Source organism: Pipistrellus hanaki (assembly GCF_964339955.1).
Source record: "Pipistrellus hanaki genome assembly, chromosome: 3".
Taxonomy (NCBI): Eukaryota; Metazoa; Chordata; class Mammalia; order Chiroptera; family Vespertilionidae; genus Pipistrellus; species Pipistrellus hanaki.
In genome coordinates this window covers 76805506-76827778 of record NC_140505.1, presented here as the reverse complement: position 1 = coordinate 76827778, position 22273 = coordinate 76805506, and the positions used below count along the sequence as shown (strand labels likewise).

General features: G+C 43.7%; 1 protein-coding gene across 1 annotated transcript; it reads right to left on the bottom strand.

Annotated features, from left to right (window-relative positions):
• Positions 1-2375: 2375 nt before the first annotated feature.
• On the bottom strand, positions 2376-2860 carry LOC311618794 (10 kDa heat shock protein, mitochondrial-like). Its single transcript, XM_084876423.1, has one exon. The coding sequence runs from the start codon at positions 2799-2801 to the stop codon at positions 2493-2495; it is 309 nt and encodes a 102-aa protein (XP_084732549.1). The 5' UTR covers positions 2802-2860; the 3' UTR covers positions 2376-2492.
• Positions 2861-22273: the final 19413 nt, after the last annotated feature.

Below are 22273 nucleotides of genomic sequence, written 5' to 3'. Positions count from 1 at the left end.
ATAAGAACTTGAACTTCATGTGGAGATGATTGCCTGAGTTATATGTGGTATTTTCACAGTCTTGCTTTTTTCTTTCTTTCTTTTTTTTTTTTAAATATATTTTATTGATTTTTTACAGAGAGGAAGGGAGAGAGATAGAGAGCTAGAAACGTCGATGAGAGAGAAACATCGACCAGCTGCCTCCTGCACACCCCCTACTGGGGATGTGCCCGCAACCAATGTACATGCCCTTGACCGGAATCGAACCTGGGACCTTTTAGTCCGCAGACCGACGCTCTACCACTGAGCCAAACAGGCTTCGGCCAGTCTTGCTTTTTTCAAAAACAGTTTGCCATAGTTTTCATTAATATCCTCATAATCAGTTTTTAGATGCTGGGACTATTTGAGCTGTAAAAGCCCTTAACGGTCATTTATTTTATTTTATTTTTAAAATATATTTTATTGATTTTTTACAGAGAGGAAGAGAGAGGGACAGAGACCCAGAAACATCAATGAGAGAGAAACATTGATCAGCTGCCTCCTGTACACCCCCTATTGGGGATGTGCCCACAACCAAGGAACATGCCCTTGACCAGAATTGAACCTGGGACCTTTCAATCCACAGGCTGACTCTCTATCCACTGAGCCAAACTGGTTTCAGCCCTTAACAGCTGTTTAATAGAGCCCCTCATGAAGCATTGGGTCTGGGATTTTATTCCTCTGAGCCCCTGGCATTGGACTTTAGATAGTATCCACCAAAAAATGAGATCTCCTCGTGATGTCCTGGCCAGATACCACTCCCTACAAATCCTAGCTTCAGGACTGGGTAAAGAGAAGATACATTTTTAAAATTCTGTTGTATCTTGCTTTTGGTTAATGTTCACAGAACAAATTTTTTTTTTTTTGAGGTTGTGAGGTTTTTTGTGTGTGTATGTGTGTGTGTGTGTGTGTGTGTGTGTGTGTGTGTTTTCACATTTCTAGAAAGTGACGAGCTTAATTTATTTGGGATATTTGAAATAGCCATATGTTCTCAATATGTTTCCTTTTCTGCTTACAGTCATAAACTGGGAGGGATTCTGCATTAAAATCACCTTACACCCATAGACATATGTATTTATAGTTATATATATTTGTATGTTCCCTCTGAGATATATATTTTATGCAAAAAAAATGCCCTAAATAATTGTAATCTTAAAACTTCACATCAATACAGGACAGGGAAGGCAAATATGAATTTTAAGTCACTCTTATTATAAAGCTCAAGAACTTGGAAAAACACTGAATACTTGGAAAATTACTGGAACAAATCATCAAAAAAATCAATTTGCAAACACCTAGAAGACCACAGGATACTGGGTAATCATCCCACATTGCTCTGTGAAAAACAAAGCCTATCAGATGAATCTAATTTCCTTTTGTCACAGTGACAGGCTTGGTGGATGTGGGGAGCAGTCGAGATAATCGGTCCTGATTTAAGAAAGCTTGGGATTTTCTACTTTGTTGTGTACTCTCGAAGAAATCGGAGAAGAAGAAGGGGTGGATAAGAGTCTTACCCTCTGGCAGGAACACAGTTAAACCTGAAGTTCAGGGCTCAGCTTCACTCAGTCTGTGCAAAAATGACCTCATCCTCCTTCCAAGTCTCTCTTGCCTGGATTCCTTATTTTTGTAAGTTTCATCAAGGTTCTGTTTGCACAAATTACTTCATCTCTCTGCTCCTCAGCTTCCTTAACTCTGAAATGGGGATAATAATGGGATGTACCTCATAGGATGGTAAAGATTAGAGGAGATAAATGCTAATAAAGTATTTGGCCCAGTTTGGGGCCAATGAATGCTGGTTGCCACCACCAGCACCCTCACCATCATTATAATATTTAGTTCCTCTTTTTTCTAATCACAGTGTTAAATCTGGTCGTTTCTACCTCTTATGTGGCACCCACATATATTCTTTTAAAAATATATATATTTTATTGATTTTTTTACAGAGAGGAAGAGAGAGGGATAGAGAGTTAGAAACATTGATGAGAGAGAATCATCGATCACCTGTCTCTTGCATACCCCCTACTGGGGATGTGCCCGCAACCAAGGTGCATGCCCTTGGCCGGAATTGAACCCAGGACCTTTCAGTCTGCAGGCCTACGCTCTATCCACTGAGCCAAACCAGTTTCAGCACCCATGTATATTTTTCTTTGTCTTTTTTTCTTGTGTTTATTGGGGTGACATTGGCTAATAAAATTATATAGGTTTCAGGCATACAATTTTATAATATACCAAATATATATTGTATTGTGTGTTCACCACCCTAAGTCAAGTCTCCTTCAACTTAGATGCCACTGTGCTGGGTCAGATTGTTTTGTTTCTTTCTTTTTTTTTTTTTTCTTTTTTTTTTTCTTCTTCAGTTTAGATATCATTAGTTTATTATAAAAGAGACACGGAAATTATTTACATGATGAAAGATTTCAGAACTTCAATGGAATGGGCAGCTTCACATGATGCCAGTTCAATAGTGATTTATTTCAGTCTACATACTTTCCAAGAATGTCACCATCTCTAAATAAGAAATAGTCCTTGTCATCTATAACTACTTTGGTGCCTCCATATTCTGGAAGGAGAACTTTATCTCCAACCTTCACGCTAACGGATTGAACCTCTCTACCCTTTCCTTTGGAGCCCGATCCAACAGCGACCACTGTGGCATGCAATACTTTTCCTTGCGCCTTTTCTGGAAGCATGATGCCGCCCTTGGTGACCGTTTCCGCGGCGCACCTCTCCACCAGGACTCGGTCGAAGAGGGGGAGGAACTTCCTAAAGGCCTGTCCTGCCATGACTCCGACCGCCGCCGCAGCCGCCTATGCTCCGCTGTCGCGCTGCGGCTGCAAGGAGAGAGCCCAGATGGTTTTGTTTCTTGGACTGTTGCAATAGGCATCAAGCTAGCTTCTCTGTCACCCATCTTTTCCATTCTGCTGCCTCGCACAGCTTGGAACCCAGCATGCTGCTCCCCTGCCCTAAACCCACGGGGCTTTGGCCTGCCATGCCCTTCAAACCTACCTTTGCAGCCGAATTCTTACCTCTTTCCTCCACAAACCCCAGAGTCCAATTAATTTCTCCTTGTGTCCTGTAGTTGGCCTTTTCTCACCTTGTTCTCCACTGAAGTTCTCTTATGTCCTTTCTCTAAATATCTGCATCTTATCTTCATGATTTAAAGCTTAATTTAAATGTTACATCCTTCATGTTCACCCTTACCTCTCCTGCCAATGGGAACCTCTTCTGATTCTCCTTAGCATCCTGTGCACTTCTCTTCTGATACAAACTCCTCTCTAACTTCAGGTCTTAGCTTCGGTGTCATTTCCTCTGAAAGTCTCTCCTGCCCCACTGACAGTGGGTGAGATGCTCTGCTCGGACGTCTCTCTGTCATTGAGTTTACCACACTGCCATGGCCCCACTGGATTGTACACTCCAGGGCAGTGCCCTGCACACAGTAACTACTTAGAAACACACGTGCTGAGGGAATGTAGGAGCCAGACAAGGACTGTGCTGTCCTAAGGAACACCTTAGCTCCCACGTTACAGAAAACCCCGGGAACTAGTTCAGGGCCCAGAGAGAACCGCTGGCTTAGAATCTTTGGTAAGCCTTAGATAACCATGTTTCGGGAAGTGGAGTGGTATGGTTGGCCTCAGAGACAACCTGGACCAGGGTTACCCCTGTCAGTATGTCAGATTTATTCTCACCTATTATGGACCAGCTGTTTCCATGTGGCAGGGGATCTGGGTACCACCAGTTCCAGGTTCATTCCTCACAGCTTCCCCACCTGCAAGGGAAGGCCCTTCTTTCCTTAGTTTCTGTTGGAAAGTGCTGGGGAGGAATTTGACCTCATCTATGTCCTATGCTCTCTTATGATTGAAGCACATAGGGTATTTTTTTTTTTTTAAGCTGGGCAAGATATATCAATTTTTTTATTTTTAAAAATTTTTTCTTTATTGATTAAGGTATCACATATTTTTTCCTTATTCCCCCATACACACCCCAAACCCCTCCCTACACATGCCCCTAACCCCCTGTTGTCTGTGACAACTGGTTAGGCTTATATGCACGCACACAAGTCCTTTGCTTGATCTCTCACCCTTATCCTCACCCTCCCCTACCTTCCCTCTGAGGTCCAACAGTCTGATCTATGCTTTCTTGTCTCCAGGTCTGATCTTGTTCATCAGTCTATGTTGTTCATCATTTCCTCTAGATGAGTGAGATCATGTGACACTAGAAATGTCACTTATAAGAACCAAAATGAAACAAGCAATAATGGTTATGCTGAAAGGCAAATGAATCAACCTGTAGTGAATTTCTTTCTGGGCCAACAGTTTTTTTGAGACCCAATTTCAATGTCAAACAGTTCCTTATGTGTACATGTCAGCAATGATATTTCAGTTCTGGATGGTGGACAAATGGTTTGGTCCTGGGCAACCTGCAGTGATACCAAGCTGCTGACTGCTAGTATGGCAAGGTGTCGTCAGCATCTTCCATCTCTGGACTGTTTCTCTTCTGTCTTCATGGCTGGAGTAGTCCTGTCAATTCCTCTCTGTTGCAGGAATCCACATGGTCTCAGAGTTGTTTTCTGAAAATATACAGACATATTTTCGACCAAAAGTTAATAAAGGATTTTTTCTATAAATTTGACTTGCGATACTTTTTCATTTTTTTGCACAAACGATTTTCCTTTGGCTTATTTTAACACCATGTATGTTTTACATGGGTGTCTTGCTGTTAGCATTTCAAATGAAAGTTAATTTTCTAAAGTAAAAATTTTTTAAATGTAACTTACTTATAGGATATTTTTCCTTACATGAGATTCTTCTACTAACCCCCCTTTTTGATTTAAATATTAGGAGGCTTTTGGAAATTTTATAATGTAATCTTGATAGCTTTAAAGTTTTTAAAATTTGCACTAAAATATGAGTGCTGTAGGTTCATCACATGTTATGCAATTTTACCATGAGATGAACTACCAATAAAAATTTTAGTTAACACTTTAGGAACAGCTTTTTGTCTAGTACAATTAATTTTTCTAGGACACAAGATATTATGATGGACAGCCTTTGGTAGAACCACATGGTGGAAAGGAAGGAGGAACAGGGATTAAAATTGGGCCCAAGGCAGCTGGTCGATGTTTCTCTCTCATCAACGTTTCTAGCTCTCTATCTCTCTCCCTTCCTCTCTGTAAAAAATCAATAAAATATATTAAAAAAAAATTGGGCCCAAGAAATGAAATCACAGAGATGGTTGCACAACTTTGTGAATATAATAAAACCCCCCAAATTGTAAAAGACTAAATTTTATGGTATATGAATTATATTTCAATAAAGAAATGAGAAAAAATTAAACAAGAGATAAAGTCTTACTGGGAAAATAAGCATTTTTATATTCCTTTTATTTGAGTTATTCTTTTATTACACAAACATGAATAGTGTGCTTCCAATGTGCCAGCACTGATCTAGATTTACATTTTAGTTGGGGAAGCGCACACACACACACACACACACACACACAGACATAGGTAAGTTAAGAAGTTTGAATTTCATTCTAAATGTGATAGAAAGCCTCGGGAGATTTAAGCACGGAGAGAATTCCACCCCCACGAGGAGCCCCTGGATTGGGGGGCTTTGCGAGTCTTCTGGTCCCGTCCTCAGCATGTGGCCAGCACCAACCACACTTTGCTAGGAAGATGATAATATTATATTTTAGCAGATCCCTTGAGATGCCTTCCATAACTTCATTTTCATAGTTTGGAAACTTTGTCCTAAAATAAAGTTTCCTTGTGGACTAACCTTGTGGCAACCAATGTACATGCCCTGGACCGGAATCGAACCTGGGACCTTTCCTTGTGGCAACCAATGTACATGCCCTGGACCGGAATCGAACCTGGGACCTTTCAGTCCGCAGGCTGACGCTCTACCACTGAGCCAAACCAGCTTCGGCAACCATGCCTACATAATTAAGACCTAATAAACTTATTTTCATTATACTTTACTTTCAGTCCATTTGCCCAGAGTTAGGGGCAAATTCTCACTTCTGCACCAACTGCAAGTTTTTGGTTGTTTTTTTTTTTGTTTTTTTTTTGGAGGGGGTGTATCCCATTTACCCTCAGATTGGATGTGTATGCTAGGAGGACCAACAGGACTCACTGAAAGAATACAAATTAAAACCAGCCAGAGGAAGAGCTACATAAGGCAGAGACTGGGTGGGTTCCAAATACCAAACTTCTATTGTCCTTTCTCCCCATGGAGTCATATTGCATTACCCTCCCAGTAGTGATATGTGACAATATGCATGAAATATTGCCAAACTGAGAAGCTCATTTTAGGTTTTATTAGGTCTTAATTATGTAGGCATGGTTGCCGAAGCTGGTTTGGCTCAGTGGTAGAGCGTCAGCCTGCGGACTGAAAGGTCCCAGGTTCGATTCCGGTCCAGGGCATGTACATTGGTTGCGGACACATCCCCAGTAGGGGGTGTGCAAGAGGCAGCTGGTCGATGTTTCTCTCTCATCGATGTTTCTAGCTCTCTATCTCTCTCTCCCTACCTCTCTGTAAAAAATCAATAAAATATATTTTAAAAAAAATTATGTAGGCATGGTTGATGGAATGATGGATTGATTGCCCCTGTGGTTGAACTCAGTCTCAGAAACTCCATCCTAAGTTATATGGTTCACCTTTCTGGCAGGGCCTGCTAACACTTTAAAACTATCAGGTGTGGCCAGCTCCTACCCTAAATAAAGATAATCCTATCAGGTATGAGACATAGCTTACTTCCCAGGATCCAAGAGCAAAAACCAGATCTCTCTTCAGGAAGCTCATAATCTTGAATATGGGCTATTTTTCCTAGTTTTCTTCTCAAATGACTTGGAGGAGACGGGATTGGTTATGCCACAAGCTGTCTGCCAAAACACAGGTAAGTGTTCAGGGCAGCGGCTTGTACTGGCTCTGGCTTCTCTGCCCCCTCCCCCCAGGCTTTCTGAGTGGAAGTTCCAGAAAGAGGGTGAAGAGCGGTTGTGGGGAGCAGCGGGTTCTCTCTGAGGCCCACACTCTCCGGCTGTCTGCCTCACATCACCACCCTCTGATCTCAAAACGGAACCAGTGGGCCCTTGAGGCTGGGGATTTCTGCTCATCAGAACAGCAGGTTAGTTTGAGGGACTGGAAGCTCAAAAGTCACAGAACGGCAGGCGATGGATGCCTGTCAGGATTTAGTCCAGAACTTGCAGCATTTGACAGTGAATCTGGGGAATTCAGCATTTTATCAGGGACCCCCCCCTCCCCCGCCCCCGCCCAGTGGGTTTTAGTTACTGTGACCTAACACCTGCAGCAGTCTGGCTGCATCACTTTTTACCTTGACTCTTTTTGTATACACTGAGCAAGTCCATTTGCCAGAGGCAGCAATCCGAACCGTTTATATCTTGCCTGGCTATCCCAAGCTGTACTCTATTCGAAGCTCTAACACAGGAATTGGTGGTGGTGGTGGTGGTGAGATCAGGTAGAGGAAGGCGGGAGATTTTGTAAGCAGAGGTGTTCACTGAGTAAGGTGGAAACAGTGGAGCTGACAGTATCCGAAGCTGGAGTAATTTTCCATAACCTGTGCTCATTAACGTCCTGATTGGAGTTAATGGAATCAGAGGAGGCGAAGAGCACAATGCACTAAGGGAAGCGAAGTAGGAATAATCAGAATTTGGCAACAGCTCAGCGGTGGGGTGTTTGGAGAAGGGAAGATTTGTTGACAACCCCAAGATGACAATGTCCCCTGAGAGACAGGGAAGTGGGGCAGAGAGAATGAGATGTGTCTCCTCTGACAAACTGGAGGCGCTGCTGGGACATCTAAATGGAGCAGCCTGAGAGCACAGGAAATCCAGGCTGAAGCACCTGTGAAAGCAGATACCGATGAGGGCGATTGTCACTTTCAGGCAAATGGGAGGCTGAGCAGTTTTGTCACTGAACACTGCGTGACTATGTCAAACAGTGGGTGAGGGACAGAAAGGAGAGTGATGAGCGTGCGATGGGAAGGTAAGAGAGCTTCTGTCATGTACCTGGCTCGCAGTGACAGAAGCAAACTTTGTATGTAAACCTCTAGACCTGCAGTGACAGACATCTCCAAAGCAGCAACATCATAGGTGATGATAGATTTGATATTTATTATGGTAATTTCCTGGCAGATGGCAGCAAAGTGTCATGAGGCAGGTGTGACTTTTTCTGATTCGTGCAAAGTTACTATATAGGCTAGCAGAGGCTCCTGGGTACTTGTTAGGCTATTTTTAAAGCGAGTCTTAGTTAATAAGGCCTGCAAATTTTCCAGTCTCTTCTGACCTTGCTATATTATGTTAAGAATCAGGCATTTTAATGTTGGCACTTAGCTTTTTTAAAAAATATGTTTTTGTTGATTTCAGAGAAGAAGGGAAAAATAGAAACATCAATGGTGAGAGAGAATTATTGATCGGCTGCCTCCTATATGCTCCCCACTGGGCATCAAGCACTCAACACACAAGTCAGGTATGTGCATTTGACCAGAATCAAACCCGGGGCCCTTTAGTCCACCAGCTGAAGCTCTATCCACTGACCGAAATCAGCTAGGGCAGCACCCAGCTTCTTGCATATGCTTTCATGTGTGATTGTGGGACACACTGGAAATGTGAGCTGGTATAAATTTCATGGGAAACCGTTTAGTGTATATTGCATATCAAGAGCTACACATGTGTTTTTATTTCTAAAAGTACTGGTAATTATACTTTTAGAAATCTACATCAAGGAAAGAGAGAAAGGCAAAAATATAGATTTGTGAACAAGTATGTTTTTCCTTACAGCATCATCTATCATTAAAAAATAATTGAAATGGAAAAAAGATCCTGCAATAGGAGAATGATTGAACAAATGGTACATCCACATGGTATATACAACGAAGGTTATTTAATGACACAGGGGGGAAAAAAGCAGCATTCAAAATTTTAAATATGGTTTGAGTCCAACTTTGTATTATAGAAGGAAACACACACATACATAAAAACAGGAAGGAAATACACCAATAAGTTACTAGTGGCTATATCTGGGTGGTAGAATGACAAGTGATTTTATTTTTTCCCTTATACTTACTGTAATTTTCTATATTTTTTGAAATGACTATGTCATTGCTTTCATGTAACAACTTATTTCCCTGAAATAAATTCATATAACTAACTCGGGAGTCTGTGTTGAGTATGTTGAGAAAGTGTATATGAAATGTCCTATAGTGGGCTCTCAGCTCCTCCTCTCCCGACCCCCCCTCTAGCACAAGTGTATTTCAGAGCTGTCCAACCTTCCGTGGGCCTTTATTTGCTGCTGTCACCATTTAAACTTGGATGGGAGAGAGCAATGAAGAGACAGGCATCAGGCCCATTGTCTCAGCTTTCCTGCTCTCACCCAGGGTGATGTGGGCAGTCTGTGTTCTTATCTGAAAACAAAACCCGAATGCCTTGGGCCATGCATAAGAAATGCCACTTTAGCTATATAGGAAAAACAAAACAAAGCCCCCAACACTGAGAGCTTTATGTCTAGTGGTTAGAGACTGTTTAAGTGCACAGCGGAGATCCTGTTTGGTCTTACTCATCTGGTAACTTTATCTGTCAGAGCACTGCCTTGTCTTACTGCTCTTTTGCAAATGAAAGTCAAAGTGCTTTTGTTTTTTTAAAAAATATTTCAAGTGGAATTTTGATCCACTACCTTTAGCTGGTGTAAAAGGCCCTGGGGAGATTTGTCAAAATGAATTTCTATATAGAGAATCATAATAATTTGAAGTTCTTATTTGAAGGTTAGCAGAAACAACTAGTATTTTCACAACCTGGAAAGAGGCCAGTATCAGATACAACAAAATAATAAAAGGAAAAAACAAAATTCATTCCATGTTAGATTCAATAGTAATAAAAACAAAATGAAAACCTTACATATTTAGAGAGAGAGAGCTTAACCTTTTAAGCACAATCTTCTGAGGACTTGATATAAATGTATCTATATACATACACCTATATTATTAAAAAAAAAAACACCTAGAGGCCTGGAGCACGACATTTGTGCACTTGGTGTGTGTGTGTGTGTGGGGGGGGGGGGGGGGTCCCTCAGCCTGGCTGTGCCCTCTTGCTTTCCTAAGTGGGCCTGTGCTGACCGTCAGACAACCCTGAAAGGTTCTAAGTGCTGTCTCAGAGGTGCGAGAGGCTCTCGCCACTGCCACTGGCTCCCCAGTTGGGAGCCCGGCTTCTGGCTGAGTGAAGCTCCTCCTGTGCGAATGCACTGACCCCCAGGGGGCGGCTCCTGCATTGAAAATCTGCCCCCCTGGTGGTCAGTACGCATCATAGTGACTGATTGTTCTGCGTTTGGTTGATTTGCATAGTAGGGTTTTATTATATAGGATCTTTCAATTTCCAAGAAAGTTAGACCCCCAAGGTTTCATAAACTTCCAGTTTACTACTCAATTGCTCTTTTTCTTTTTTCAGGTTGTGTGCCCCGAAGAGGCCTATAGGCAAGAGGGAAATAGCTAGTAGTTCTTTTCTCAGGTAAATGAAAACATTTAAATGTTTTACAACTTCCAGTTAGTCTATAATTATTTCAAAACACGAAAATTAAAAAGAAGCTAAGTGAGAATGATAAACATAAAGAATCTAAGGACTATGTACAGTGAATATATTGACTACAGCAGTTTACCACCACCGTGGCATAAAGATAAAGTTGGATGCTGGCGAATGCAGGGGATTGGATTGGGGGTAGGGAGTAGAGAGGATGTAGAGAGACTAGAAGAGAAAACCTAGGTGTCTATTCTTCTGCCTCCAGAGAGAAGAAGCAACAGCTGGATTTCCTTGAATATGTTGGGGGAAGGTTTGAGGGAGGGACAGTGTTGGTCTGCTGTGTGGGCGTTTCTGTCGTTTAGACTAGGTGTAAACGGGTGCTCCTGGCATTGCACCTGGATTCCACTGTATCCAGGAAAGGCCCTTGGTTCCTTTGCTCACCACTGACTGCTTGCCTGTTCCACCCAGTGCTGACTTGGGTCAAGCAAGTTCAACAAATCTTAGGGATGTTCTGAGGGATCAAGTGTGCAGCCAATGTAAGATTCTTTTTTAGGTTCGTGCACAGATACATTCTCCAACTTTGCTTGGGCCACAAGCCACTGGCAAGCAAAGTGATCTCAGTGACCAGGTTCTAAGCAGAAGGCCTGGCATGTGGGCAATATTACTTCACTGGGTACGTTCCTGGATGCTGCAGCTCAACCCACACCCTTCCGGCGAGATTTCCAGGGAGCAAAAATTTTAAACCACCAGCAGGGCTGTCTCAGAGAACCTTGGCTACTTTCACGAGCCTTTTTTGAGCACAAAAGCTGGTTCCATGTAGTAAGTGGTTGCCCAGCGCACAGCTCTGAATGGAGCCCTTTGCAAATTCTTTTCAGTTCACCTCATAAGCTGAGCTCATGCTCCTTTTCTGGCAAGGACACTGTGGAAAATTCCCTGAACATAGAGAGCTGGCTCCCTTTCCTAGCAATTCTCTCTCTGTGACGGTAAAACTGGAGCAGCCTAAACCTCTCCGAGGCATCTAAAACAAAGAGCACTCTGGGCACCAGTGACAAGAAACAGAGCCCCACTTCTCAGCCGAAGCTTGTAGAATTTAGACCCAATCTGACGTGGAAGGTTTGATTACAGTGACTGTTTCAATGTGGGGCCCACTGAGACATGGGCGGTCCCCGGATATTTTGAAGTTCTTGGCAAAGCTTTTCTAGACTGTGTAATCTTTATTTGTTTTGTCATCTTTAACCATATGCAAACATCTACTAACTTTATAGCGAAATAAAACTGAAGGAGAATCTATAGAGCCTGGGGCAGGGCTTCAACTTCGACACAAACCTGGGATTGATTCTGCCAACATGTGATCTTGGGGGAAATTCCGAATTTTCTTCAAATCCCAGTTCTTCATCTAAAAAACAAACAAATGATAGAAATGCAATGCCTACATTTTAAGGTCCATGTGAGAATGACTGAATGAACTGTCAAGCAAGGTGCCCAATGGGCCCTTCCAGATTCCGACCTTTCCCTCCTTCTGCTCTCCATCCTCTTTTCCTATGTCTGGAGCTGCGATTTTCAAACTAGCTTAATTACTGGAACTTAAAATTTTTCAAATAAACGTGTATGCAGAAGCCAGACATAGGAAACAAAAACCCAAAGCTGGCAGAAGGGACATGCCGGGCTTGCTCCCCCTCTCTCTGGAACACAGAAGCTTCCTGCAATGTGAGCGCTGTCTGATGGCCTTGTTCATTTGCCGGGAGACCCTGGGGAACACAGGCACATTCTCACATCGACTGGGTTGGTGCCCCCCCAAGCTGTTTCCCTGGCCCCTTCCGTATCCAGACAACTGAAATGTTCCCATGGAGACTCTGGTGGGCTTGGGGTTAAATAAAAGCACTTTGGGCCAGAGCTCTTTCGATTCTGGTGTGTTCTCTGATGGCCTCACTTTCTGGAGGGATGAGCTGAGAGCTCTTGATTGTTCGCAGTCAGCAGTTTGATGAAAACTACGTGAGTTCTTGTTTTGTGCTCACATGTCAGAAAGTGGGGAGGAGCTCGCTGTACGCAATCCTTTCCTCAGGTTTGTGTGCTCAGCAGATTTTTAAAAAAATATATATTTTATTGATTTTTTACAGAGAGGAAGGGAGAGGGATAGAAAGTCAGAAACATCGATGAGAGAGAAACATTGATCAGCTGCCTCCTGCACATCCCCCACCGGGAATGTGCCCGCAACCAGAACCAAACCTGGGACCCTTGAGTCTGCAGGCCGACGCACTATCCACAGTGTGCTCAGCAGATTTTTTAAAGGAATTGATTTTAGAGAAAGAGGGAGAGAGAGAAACAACGATCAGTTGTCTCCTGTACATGCCCCAAGTAGGGAATCAAACCCACAACCTATGTATGTGCTCTGACTGGGAGTTGAACCCATGACCAGGATGATGCTCCAACCAACCAAGCAACATCTGCCAGGGCTGTCTACATGGGAAAGACTGATGGAATGAGACATCCTGGTGCAAGCAGGGGTCAAAGGGTAAAGTACAAAACTCTTGGCTGTGAACTGGGCTCTACTAGGGCCTGCCCTTACTGTGTGTACCTTTCCCTGTGGAGGTGGCCTCAGCATGAGGCTGTTCCTGTGGAATCACCTTGGGTGTTTCACAGCCAGGCAGGGAACTGCGCAGAGCCACAAGGGCTCCTGCAGGTGCACCCCCATCCCACCCCACATGACCTGACCTATCCCTCTGTTTGGGCTCTGGTCCAGAGTGCTTTTATGTAGACTCCGAGCCCACCAGAGCCCTATCCTTGTCTCCTTCTCATGCTGCCCTATGATTCCTTTCCTGCAGGACCTCCCAGAACCTCGAACATAGTGGCACACCCCTCCCCCCGGGGAGGAGGAGCTTCCAAGCGCTGGGAAAGGGCTTCTCCCCTTTGTGTGATCAGATTGCTGGGTCCGAGGAGGGGGACAGCCTGGATGCCTGCCCTGCGCTGGGAGCTGGAATGTACAGTAGTGCTTTCAGCTCTGAGTCATCAGTAAACAGAGCTATTATGCTCTGTGTCTGATGTGTTCTTCCTTCTGCTGGGCAGCCTGTGGTTACCATGGATATGGCTTTGTCTTTGGAGGTCTATAACCAAGGACGATTTAAGTAAATCCTCATGGGTCAGTATTTCCCCAAAACAAAACAAAACAAAACAAAGAAAGAAAGGGGGTTGGGTGGAAAGGGCACACTTTCTTAAGCAATCCCAAGAAACCCTTAAACCATTCTGTAATCATCACCAAAGTAACAACAGAAACTTCAGGCTTTCATTGCCAGAATCTAAAGGGATACACATTAAAAAAAAAAATACTAAGGATTAAAAAGATGAAGTCCATTAATGGCTCTGGTTGTGGAGGAGAAAATTATATTTCCGGTTGAGTGTTTTAGACAATATAAAGTTACATTTTTGTAGTTGTTGTTGTTTTGCCAGTGCTTATTTTTCAGGGTGTTTCTTTTTTTTATTTTTTAAATATATTTTATTGATTTTTCACAGAGGAAGGGAGAGAAAAAGATAGCTAGAAACATCGATGAGAGAGAATCATCGACCCGCTGCCTCCTGCACACCCCCAACCGGGGATGTGCCTGCAACCAATGTACATGCCCTTGATCAGAATTGAACCTGGGACCTTTCAGTCCACAGACCGACACTCTATCCACTGAGCCAAACCGGCTTCCGCTTTCAGGGTGTTTCTTGATTTGCCATTCCTAAGATGTGTCATATTCCAGCATATAAATGAACCTGTGCTTCAAGCAAACAGTATTTGTCTCTACCTGACATGGGGGATTCGGTGACATCTGCTAATGACTATGGAAGATGGGTAGATTGATTAAGAAGGCTGAAAAGAGAAAGAAGACTCGGTCCTGTGTATTGACCAAAGGGCTCTGGCGTCCTTGTTTGAAATACATGCACATGCTCCTGGGACTCCTCATGAGTTACTCTGGAGAAAGGTCCTGCCACCTGGGAAAGAGATGTCAGAGGCTGAGGGATGGGTGGGAGGGAGGGGGGCGTGGGCACCCCCAGCCCTGCCATGCTTTGGTGCTTTGTTTAAGGGCTGCATACTTAATGGGGTTCCTTTGTGTGTACTTCTTTGTGTGTTTCCAGGGATCACACTGCCATGATGAGGATCCTGGCTGAGGAGCCCATACGGTGGAATGAGCTGCTTCCATAGCAGTGTGCACACTGGCATCTCCATGCTGCCCCCAGCGCCCATGGTGACATCCCTCCTGCTTCCCTGTTCCTTGTCATGGGCAGCAAGATGCTTCCAATGAGGAAGGAGCACCTGTGCTGCAATCACCCAGTGACCTCTTTCACTGAAGTGGGAAAAAAGATGTCAATTTCCAATCTGTGTGCTCACTTTCTCCTGTTTGTACACATTGTCCTGATTAATCCACAGCCTCTCCTTGCTCACCTTCCTTAGGACGTCTCCCTGGTCCCAGCCTATGATGTCAACTGCTGGGACTTGCTGAATGGAGGATTATGGCACTCTTGCAAAGCCTCTGCCATTGTTACAGACAGACAGGGCTACAGCGCTGCTGGCCAATTGCCACCAGGGTCCGTGGTGGCCTGCCTGGATGAAGAGGAGAAGCTCACATTGCAGTTGCCTCTGGAAGGTCCTGGAAAAATGGCCTGTCTCCCAGCCCAGGTGTGAGCAGGTGCCCAGCTAGCCCCATCCAGCCATGAACTGCTGGTGAGACTGAGGTGTTCTGTGGCAGCGCAGCAGCGAACGGAGACCCCGATTCTTGGTTTGATAAGGCCTGTTGGAGTGGGGAGAGTCTGGGAAGCTTAAGAAAGCTTTGGGGTGTGAGGAGGAGTCTCTGGGTTCTCTGAGTCACCATATCAGACCCTCGAGGACAGTCTGACCCCCAGGGCTTCCATATAGTTCCTTCAGGGCCATCACCAAGTGGGATAGATTTTATGGAAAAGCTAAGGCTACACTGACCCTTACTTGACATGAGGCTGAGTGACATAATTTGGATCTGGACTAAAACCAGTTTTCTGATTTTCCAAGTTGGTAAAATGGACTAGGGGTTTGCCTGGGGTTTGGATTGAGGATGACTCTGAAAGGACCTGGAAAGCTTACAAAGCTTTAAATGCTGTCCTGTCTGTACCAAGTCACAAGGAAGAAAAGAGAGAGGCAGCGAGAGGAAGCCACACGGCCGTGAGGGAAACTGCTAGAGCGCTGATTTTAAATGAGCACAAATAAAGGATGGAAGGAGGGTCACTAATGAAGGGTCTGACAAAAGAATAGCAGGAATCTGTATATTAGTGTCAGGAAAAGCTGAAGTCCAGAATATGCAAAGACTTGTGAAACAGCAGCTGACATGAGAATAATGTTCTTTAGTTTGCAAAGCATTTTCATGTAAATGATTATATGAATGCTCCCAATAATCCTGGGGGAGGGGGAGCAGTTATTATCCTCTGAGTGTGTGGGGGCTTCTTAATGGCAAAGCTGGGATCTGAGCGCAGACCATCCCTGGCTAAATGCTGGTTCTCTCCACACCCACATGACTTTCCGTTACACTCCTCAGAAGTGTATTTAAAGAGAGATGGGGCAGGCTATGCTTAGGGAGATGGTGAGAGAAAAACAAACAAACTAGTTGCTCCTATATTTTCTTTCTTTAAAAAAACACACATTTTATTGATTTTACAGTGAGGAAGGGAGAGGGATAGAGTCAGAAACATTAATCAGCTGTCTCCTACATGCCCCCCCACTGGGGATGAGCCCTCAACCAAGGTACATGCCCTTGACCAGAATTGAACCTGAGACCTTTCAGTCTGATGCTCTATCCACTGAGCCAAACTGGTTAGGACGCTCCTATATTTTCTTCAATACATCATGAAGCAAAGCAATCTTCAAATTTCTCAAGATGAATGAAGAGTTCATCAAGAAGAGCTGAGTTCTCCAAGATCAGACCTGGACATTTGTAACTGGACAACCAAGGGGTCCTGGCTGCCTGTCATTACTTGAGCCAATTAAGCAGAGACAGGGTTGAATCATATATAAACGTTTATTCCAATAATGCCAGCATTATGGGAGAGCAGCAGGTCATCCACAATAATCTGCTCTGTACCTGACCATAAGCCAGCTGCTTATATTGGGTAGAAGGACAAGATTACCTGGGAAAGCAGGAATTACAGTTATGGGGAAGCGGGCATGGGATAATCATTGCAAGTTACAAGTCATGTGGGCTGGGGGGAAGTCAAAGAGAGCTCATGCCTCGGGACCAGATTACAGGTAACAGGGGGTGGGGGTTGTAGAGAGCAGGTGCCTCCAGGACTAGATGCCACGAGGTTGTAAATCTTTCCATAATGATAGGCAGTTCTCGGAAGGAGGATGGGCTGCATTCCAATGTAAGCTCCCACGACCCAGGGCGTATATTTCCCCCACGAGGTTAGAATGTGCTTTCTCTAATTAGAACAGAATCAGAACAGAATCATCATGGTTAACAGAGCATGATTAATGTTTCTTATAACTGTAGCTGGTCCCTAGTGTTCTACTTCTTCCCCTAACATACCAGTATTGAGATGGCCATTTCCAAAGGGACCCGGATTTCTCCTGCATGAACACCAGAAATGTCTTCTTGCTCAAAACTAGTATCTATGTTCCCCACTAGACTTAGCTTCTTGAAGGCAGAGACCATGGCCGTCTGTCCAACATGGTATCCCCATTGACTGTCCAGGCAATAAATTATTACCTGAACATAAACAATTACATCTCGCAGTGGGAATTACTGTGAAATTATGGAGAATGGGAGGTATGCCACAGACAGAGACAGAAGTTATGGTGATTTACAAAGGAAGAAAAAAGGTAGATCTTAGAGCCTACTTACCTGATTTTAGTCTCTAAGATATTTATGTTTATTTTGAAGATAAAACGGAGGCCCCAAACATAGAAAGTGAATCTCATGAGCCATTTTCAGTCATCACCGAGGCCTGAACCTTAATCTTGGGTCACTTGGATCACAGATGGGGCCATTTGGGCTGCAATGTCATAAAAGCAGATAAAAAGGGTGTTTAAAGCCAAGAATTTTTTTTTTTTCTTTTTTAGGTCTAACCCCTGCTTTTATTTTTTTTCTACTTTTTTTTTTTTTATTAAGGTATTATATGTGTACATATCTTCCATTGCCTCCCCCCCTACGCCCATACATGCCCCCTCCTCACCGAGTTTTTCGTCCATTGGTTTTGCTTATATGCATGCATACAAGTCCTTCAGTTGATCTCTTATCTCCCCATTATCTCCCTCTCCTCCCCGCTGTAATTTGACAGTCTGTTTGTTGCTTTACTGTCTCTGTATCTATCTTTTTGTTCATCAGTTTATAATGTTCTTTATTATCCATAAATGAGTGAGGTCATGTGGTGTTTCTCTTTCATTGACTGGCTTATTTCACTCAGCATGATGTTCTCCAATTCCATTCAGGTTGCTGCAAATGATAATAATTCCTTCTTTTTTATGGCAGCATAGTATTCCATTGTGTAGATGTACCATAGTTTTTTGATCCAATCATCTGCTGACAGGCACCTAAGCTGTTTCCAAATCCTAGCTATTGTAAATTGTGCTGCTATGAACATAGGGGTGCATAATTCCTTTCTGATTAGTGTTTCTAATTTCTTAGAATATATTCCTAGGAGTGCGATTACTGGGTCAAATGGGAGTTCCATTTTCAGTTTTTTGAGGAAGCTCCACACTGTTCTCCACAGTGGCTGCACCAGTCTGCATTCCCACCAGCGGTGCATGAGGGTTCCTTTTTCTCTGCAACCTCGCCAACACTTGTCGTTTGTTGATTTGTTGATGTTGGCCATTCTGACAGGTGTGAGATGATACCGCATTGTTGTTTTGATTTGCATCTCTCGGATAATAACCCCTGCTTTTAGAATGAATTGTTTCACTAAGTATAAGCCTTAGTATAAGAAGTTTTACTTTCTGCTTATGCTAGAAGGTTCATAGTTCAGAGAAGATGGAAGAGTATACATTTAATAGCAAAATTTAGTAATGCTACCAATTGTCAATACTTATTACCATCATTATCATGGTTACCACACATAGAAGCATAAACACAGGCAGAATGCTCTCTAAAGGACATTGAGATAATGAGGGACTGGGCACGACTGACCCAGGTTTTCAGAGTTTTCTTCAGCTCCTCTCTTCTTGGGAAGAACAGTTAAAAATAGGTTTTCATTTCCTCTTTTCCTGACCTTCAGACCTTTGCAACTCCCTGTGTGAACTTTTGAGGGGCTGGAAGGAGCATGAGCTCACCCCATCTCATGTCCTCCTTCTCACTCACTTTACTGCAACCACAGGTCACAGATGCGGCCATTTGGGCTGCAACATCATAAAAGCAGATAAAAAAGGTTTAAAGGCAAGAATCTTCTTTTTTGGGTCTAACCCTTGCTTTTGGAACGAATTGTTTCACTAAGTATGAGCCTTAGTATAAAAAGAAGTTTTACTTTCTGCTTATGCTAGAAGGTTCATAGCTCAGAGAAGATGGAAGAGTATACATGTAATACCAAAATTTGGTAATGCTACCAATTGTCAATACTTATTACTATTATTATCATGATTACCATGGGTCTTCCCTTTGCCCCTCAACACACCCAGGCATTCCCTTCCCAGGGCATTGCATTTGCTCTTCCTTCTTCTGGAACTCTTCCCTAGGTCATCATCCCCACGCCTGGGGTGGTGTCATTCAGCTGTCAGCTCAATCAGCATTTCCTGGAAGGGGCCTGCCTGACCCATTCCCAGATGTATTTTCTTTCTTTCCCTTGTTAATCCTCACCGGAGGATATTTTTCCATTGATATTTTAGGAAGAGTGGAAGAGGGAGGGAAAGACAAAGAGAAACATCGATGTGAGAGAAACACATCAATTGGTTGCCTCCTGCACAAGCCCTGACCAGGAATGGGCCAAGGAAGAACCCTCAGCCAAGGTACGTGCCCTTGACTGGAATCGAACCGGGGACCTTTTGTTTCACAGACTGATTTTCTATCCACTGAGCCAAATGTCTAGGGCCTCCAATGTATTTTACATAGTATTTTCACCACAATATGAAATTGTTTAAATTCTCTTCTTCCTGTTCTCTCCCCTTTTTTTCTCGCTTTCTTTTTCCTTGTCTGTGTCTCCAACTGAAATGGGAGCTCCATGAAGCAGGGATCTCATCTCTCTTGCTCACTGATGTATCCTCAGTGCCTAGGATGGCATCTGAGCAGGTGCTCCAAATACACTTGTTGTATAAATAAACTGACTTGCCCCACCTTTCTTGGCTGCTTCCATCTAGAACACTTAGGGACACTATAATCATCTATTTTCAACAAATGGTGGATGATGGGAGGTAAATGGAGATCATTTATGAAAGCACTCTGATATCAGTAAATACAGAGTATTACTTTGTGAGGGGTCTCTGATAACCTGAAAACAATCCACAGCAACAGGCTCAGATCACAAGTTCTGGAGGCATCTCGGGCAGAAGGAACTGTGCTTCTGTCTTGGTGCAGTAAACGAAACCTCAGGGAAAGCTGAGAAAAGAGAGTGGGGCAAGTTCCACCTGGGAATGCAAAAGTTTGCTGGCAGAAGATAAGCCTGCTCAGGGTCTCTCAAAATATCCCTTATTCAGATCATGTTGTACCACCTGATCAGTACCCATGGGTAAGATCAAGGTTGGAAGGAGCTAAGAGAAGGCCAAGGATAGAAAGCAAAGGAGAAGCTTGGGTGGCAGAGGAGGGCGAGGAAAACATGTCCCAGGTGGTATTAGCTCAGCTCTGGCATGTCTGCTGATTTTATTGAACAAAGTGGGCTCTTTAGTTTGGCAAAATGGTGATGGTACTGCTGACTCTCTTAATGGGGAAGGCAGGAAAGGAGGAGGCTAGCAGGTCATCTTTTAGAGTCCAGAGTGCTAACCATTACACCATGGAACCCCCAAGCAGGTCATCTTTTAGAACAAGACCCCAAATAAAAGTTAATTGAGCAAGGTAGAAAGTTTCCTCGCTCATGGAAACTTCCGAGTTTAAGCAATTGAGGGCTGCACAGCAATTATAATGTCTTTGACCCAAAGACCTTTTCCAGGTTCTCCCCTTTCTGGACATTGCCCTCATCTACATGGTGGGCACTACCTCATCCTTAGTTAAGTCAGAAAAGAAAAAGCAAGGGAAGGCACTTCCTTTTCAAGGCACTTACCATCTGGAAGCTGCACACATACTTCCATTCGTATCCCATTGGCCAGAACTTACTTAGTCCCATGGCCTACCTCAGTGCAAAGCAGTCTGAGAAATGTGGTCTGAACTGGGTGGCCATGTCCCAGCTGAAAATCCTACAACAGTGAAAGAAGAGGCAAAGGAAGATAGTTGGCATCTTGCCACCTGCGACTGGAGGAATTTATGGTAAAACGCTTTGTAAACACAGTGATGGTCCTTCGTAACTGCCCCGGGGGAGGAAAATCAAGCGGGAATTGAGAGGCTCTCTGCCAGGTCTCTGCGTAGGCTTTGTACTCGTACCGAAAGAGATAAAGCCCAGTGATAACAAACAAGGCATATTTGGGGTAAAACTGAAGTGTGGCAATTTTGAAATGTGCATCAGAATGTAGCACCTACCCAGTTATCTACCTCATCCGTGAGAAGGCTGCTTTCTGCTTTCACCACCAATCATTTAGAATGAACTGTGAAGGAAGTCTGCTGTGGAGACTAGAATGTAAGCTCTATATAGATACTAAATTCGTCACAGGCACTTCTTCATCCAATGCATAATTATTAGTTACCAAATGCATCATGCTGTACAGAGGGGGCAGGGCTGCTTTGCTCTTGAGCATAAGGGAGATATACCTTAAGAATTCAATAATCAGCTGAAACTGGTTTGGTTCAGTGGCTAGAGCGTTGGTCTGCGGACTGAAAGGTCCCAGGTTTGATTCCGGTCAAGGGCATGTACATTGGTTGTGGGCACATCCCCAGTAGGGGGTGTTTAGGAGGCAGCTGGTCGATGTTTCTAGCTCTCTATCCCTCTCCCTTCTTCTCTGTAAAAAATCAATAAGATAAAATAAAAAAAGAATTCAATAACCAAACACCTGCATATAAGTTGAAGTATTCATTCATTTATTTACTGGACATCTATTTTATGTCAAACTCATGGTACTGTGAAGGGGCTGGGGACATGGTGATGCACAAAGTAGACAAGTCTCATGCCCTCAGAGCGTTATATATTCTAATGTGAGAAGGAAAAAAAAAATGCAGGAAAGAAATAAGCAAGCCTGTGAATAGACAGTTTATACACAGTGGTTAATACTAGGAAGGAACCAAATAGAGTGATGACAGAGAATTGGGGGAGTGAATGGAGGTTCAGTGAGGGTCTTTCTGAAGCAATGGTGTTTAAGCTGAAACCCAAAGGATGACAAGCCAGTCACACGGGAGCCAGGAGAAGAGGGGTGGAAAAGAGTGTGATGTGTTAGTGGGACAGCAAGGAGACAGGTGAGGCTGGAGCATACGCAGTGAGGGGAGAGGGATGCTAGATGAGACTGAGAGGACGGGGTTGGTCCCAGAGCGTTTCTAGAAGGGGTTGGAGCTTGAGCTGGTTCTTGAAGGAGAGGTAGGGTTTGAGTGTGAGAATGGGAAATGCTTTCAAAGTAAGGTGAGCTGTGAAGAGCTTGAGCAATGTTATGTGTAGGTCCAGGGTGGTGGGTAAAAAGGGTTCATATTGAAAGTAGTGAGAGATAAGGCTGGAAAGGCAACCTTGGGAAAG

Excerpts from the sequence above, each read along its gene's own strand:
- LOC311618794 (XM_084876423.1), bottom strand. The coding sequence starts at position 2,801 with ATGGCAGGACAGGCCTTTAGGAAGTTCCTCCCCCTCTTCGACCGAGTC.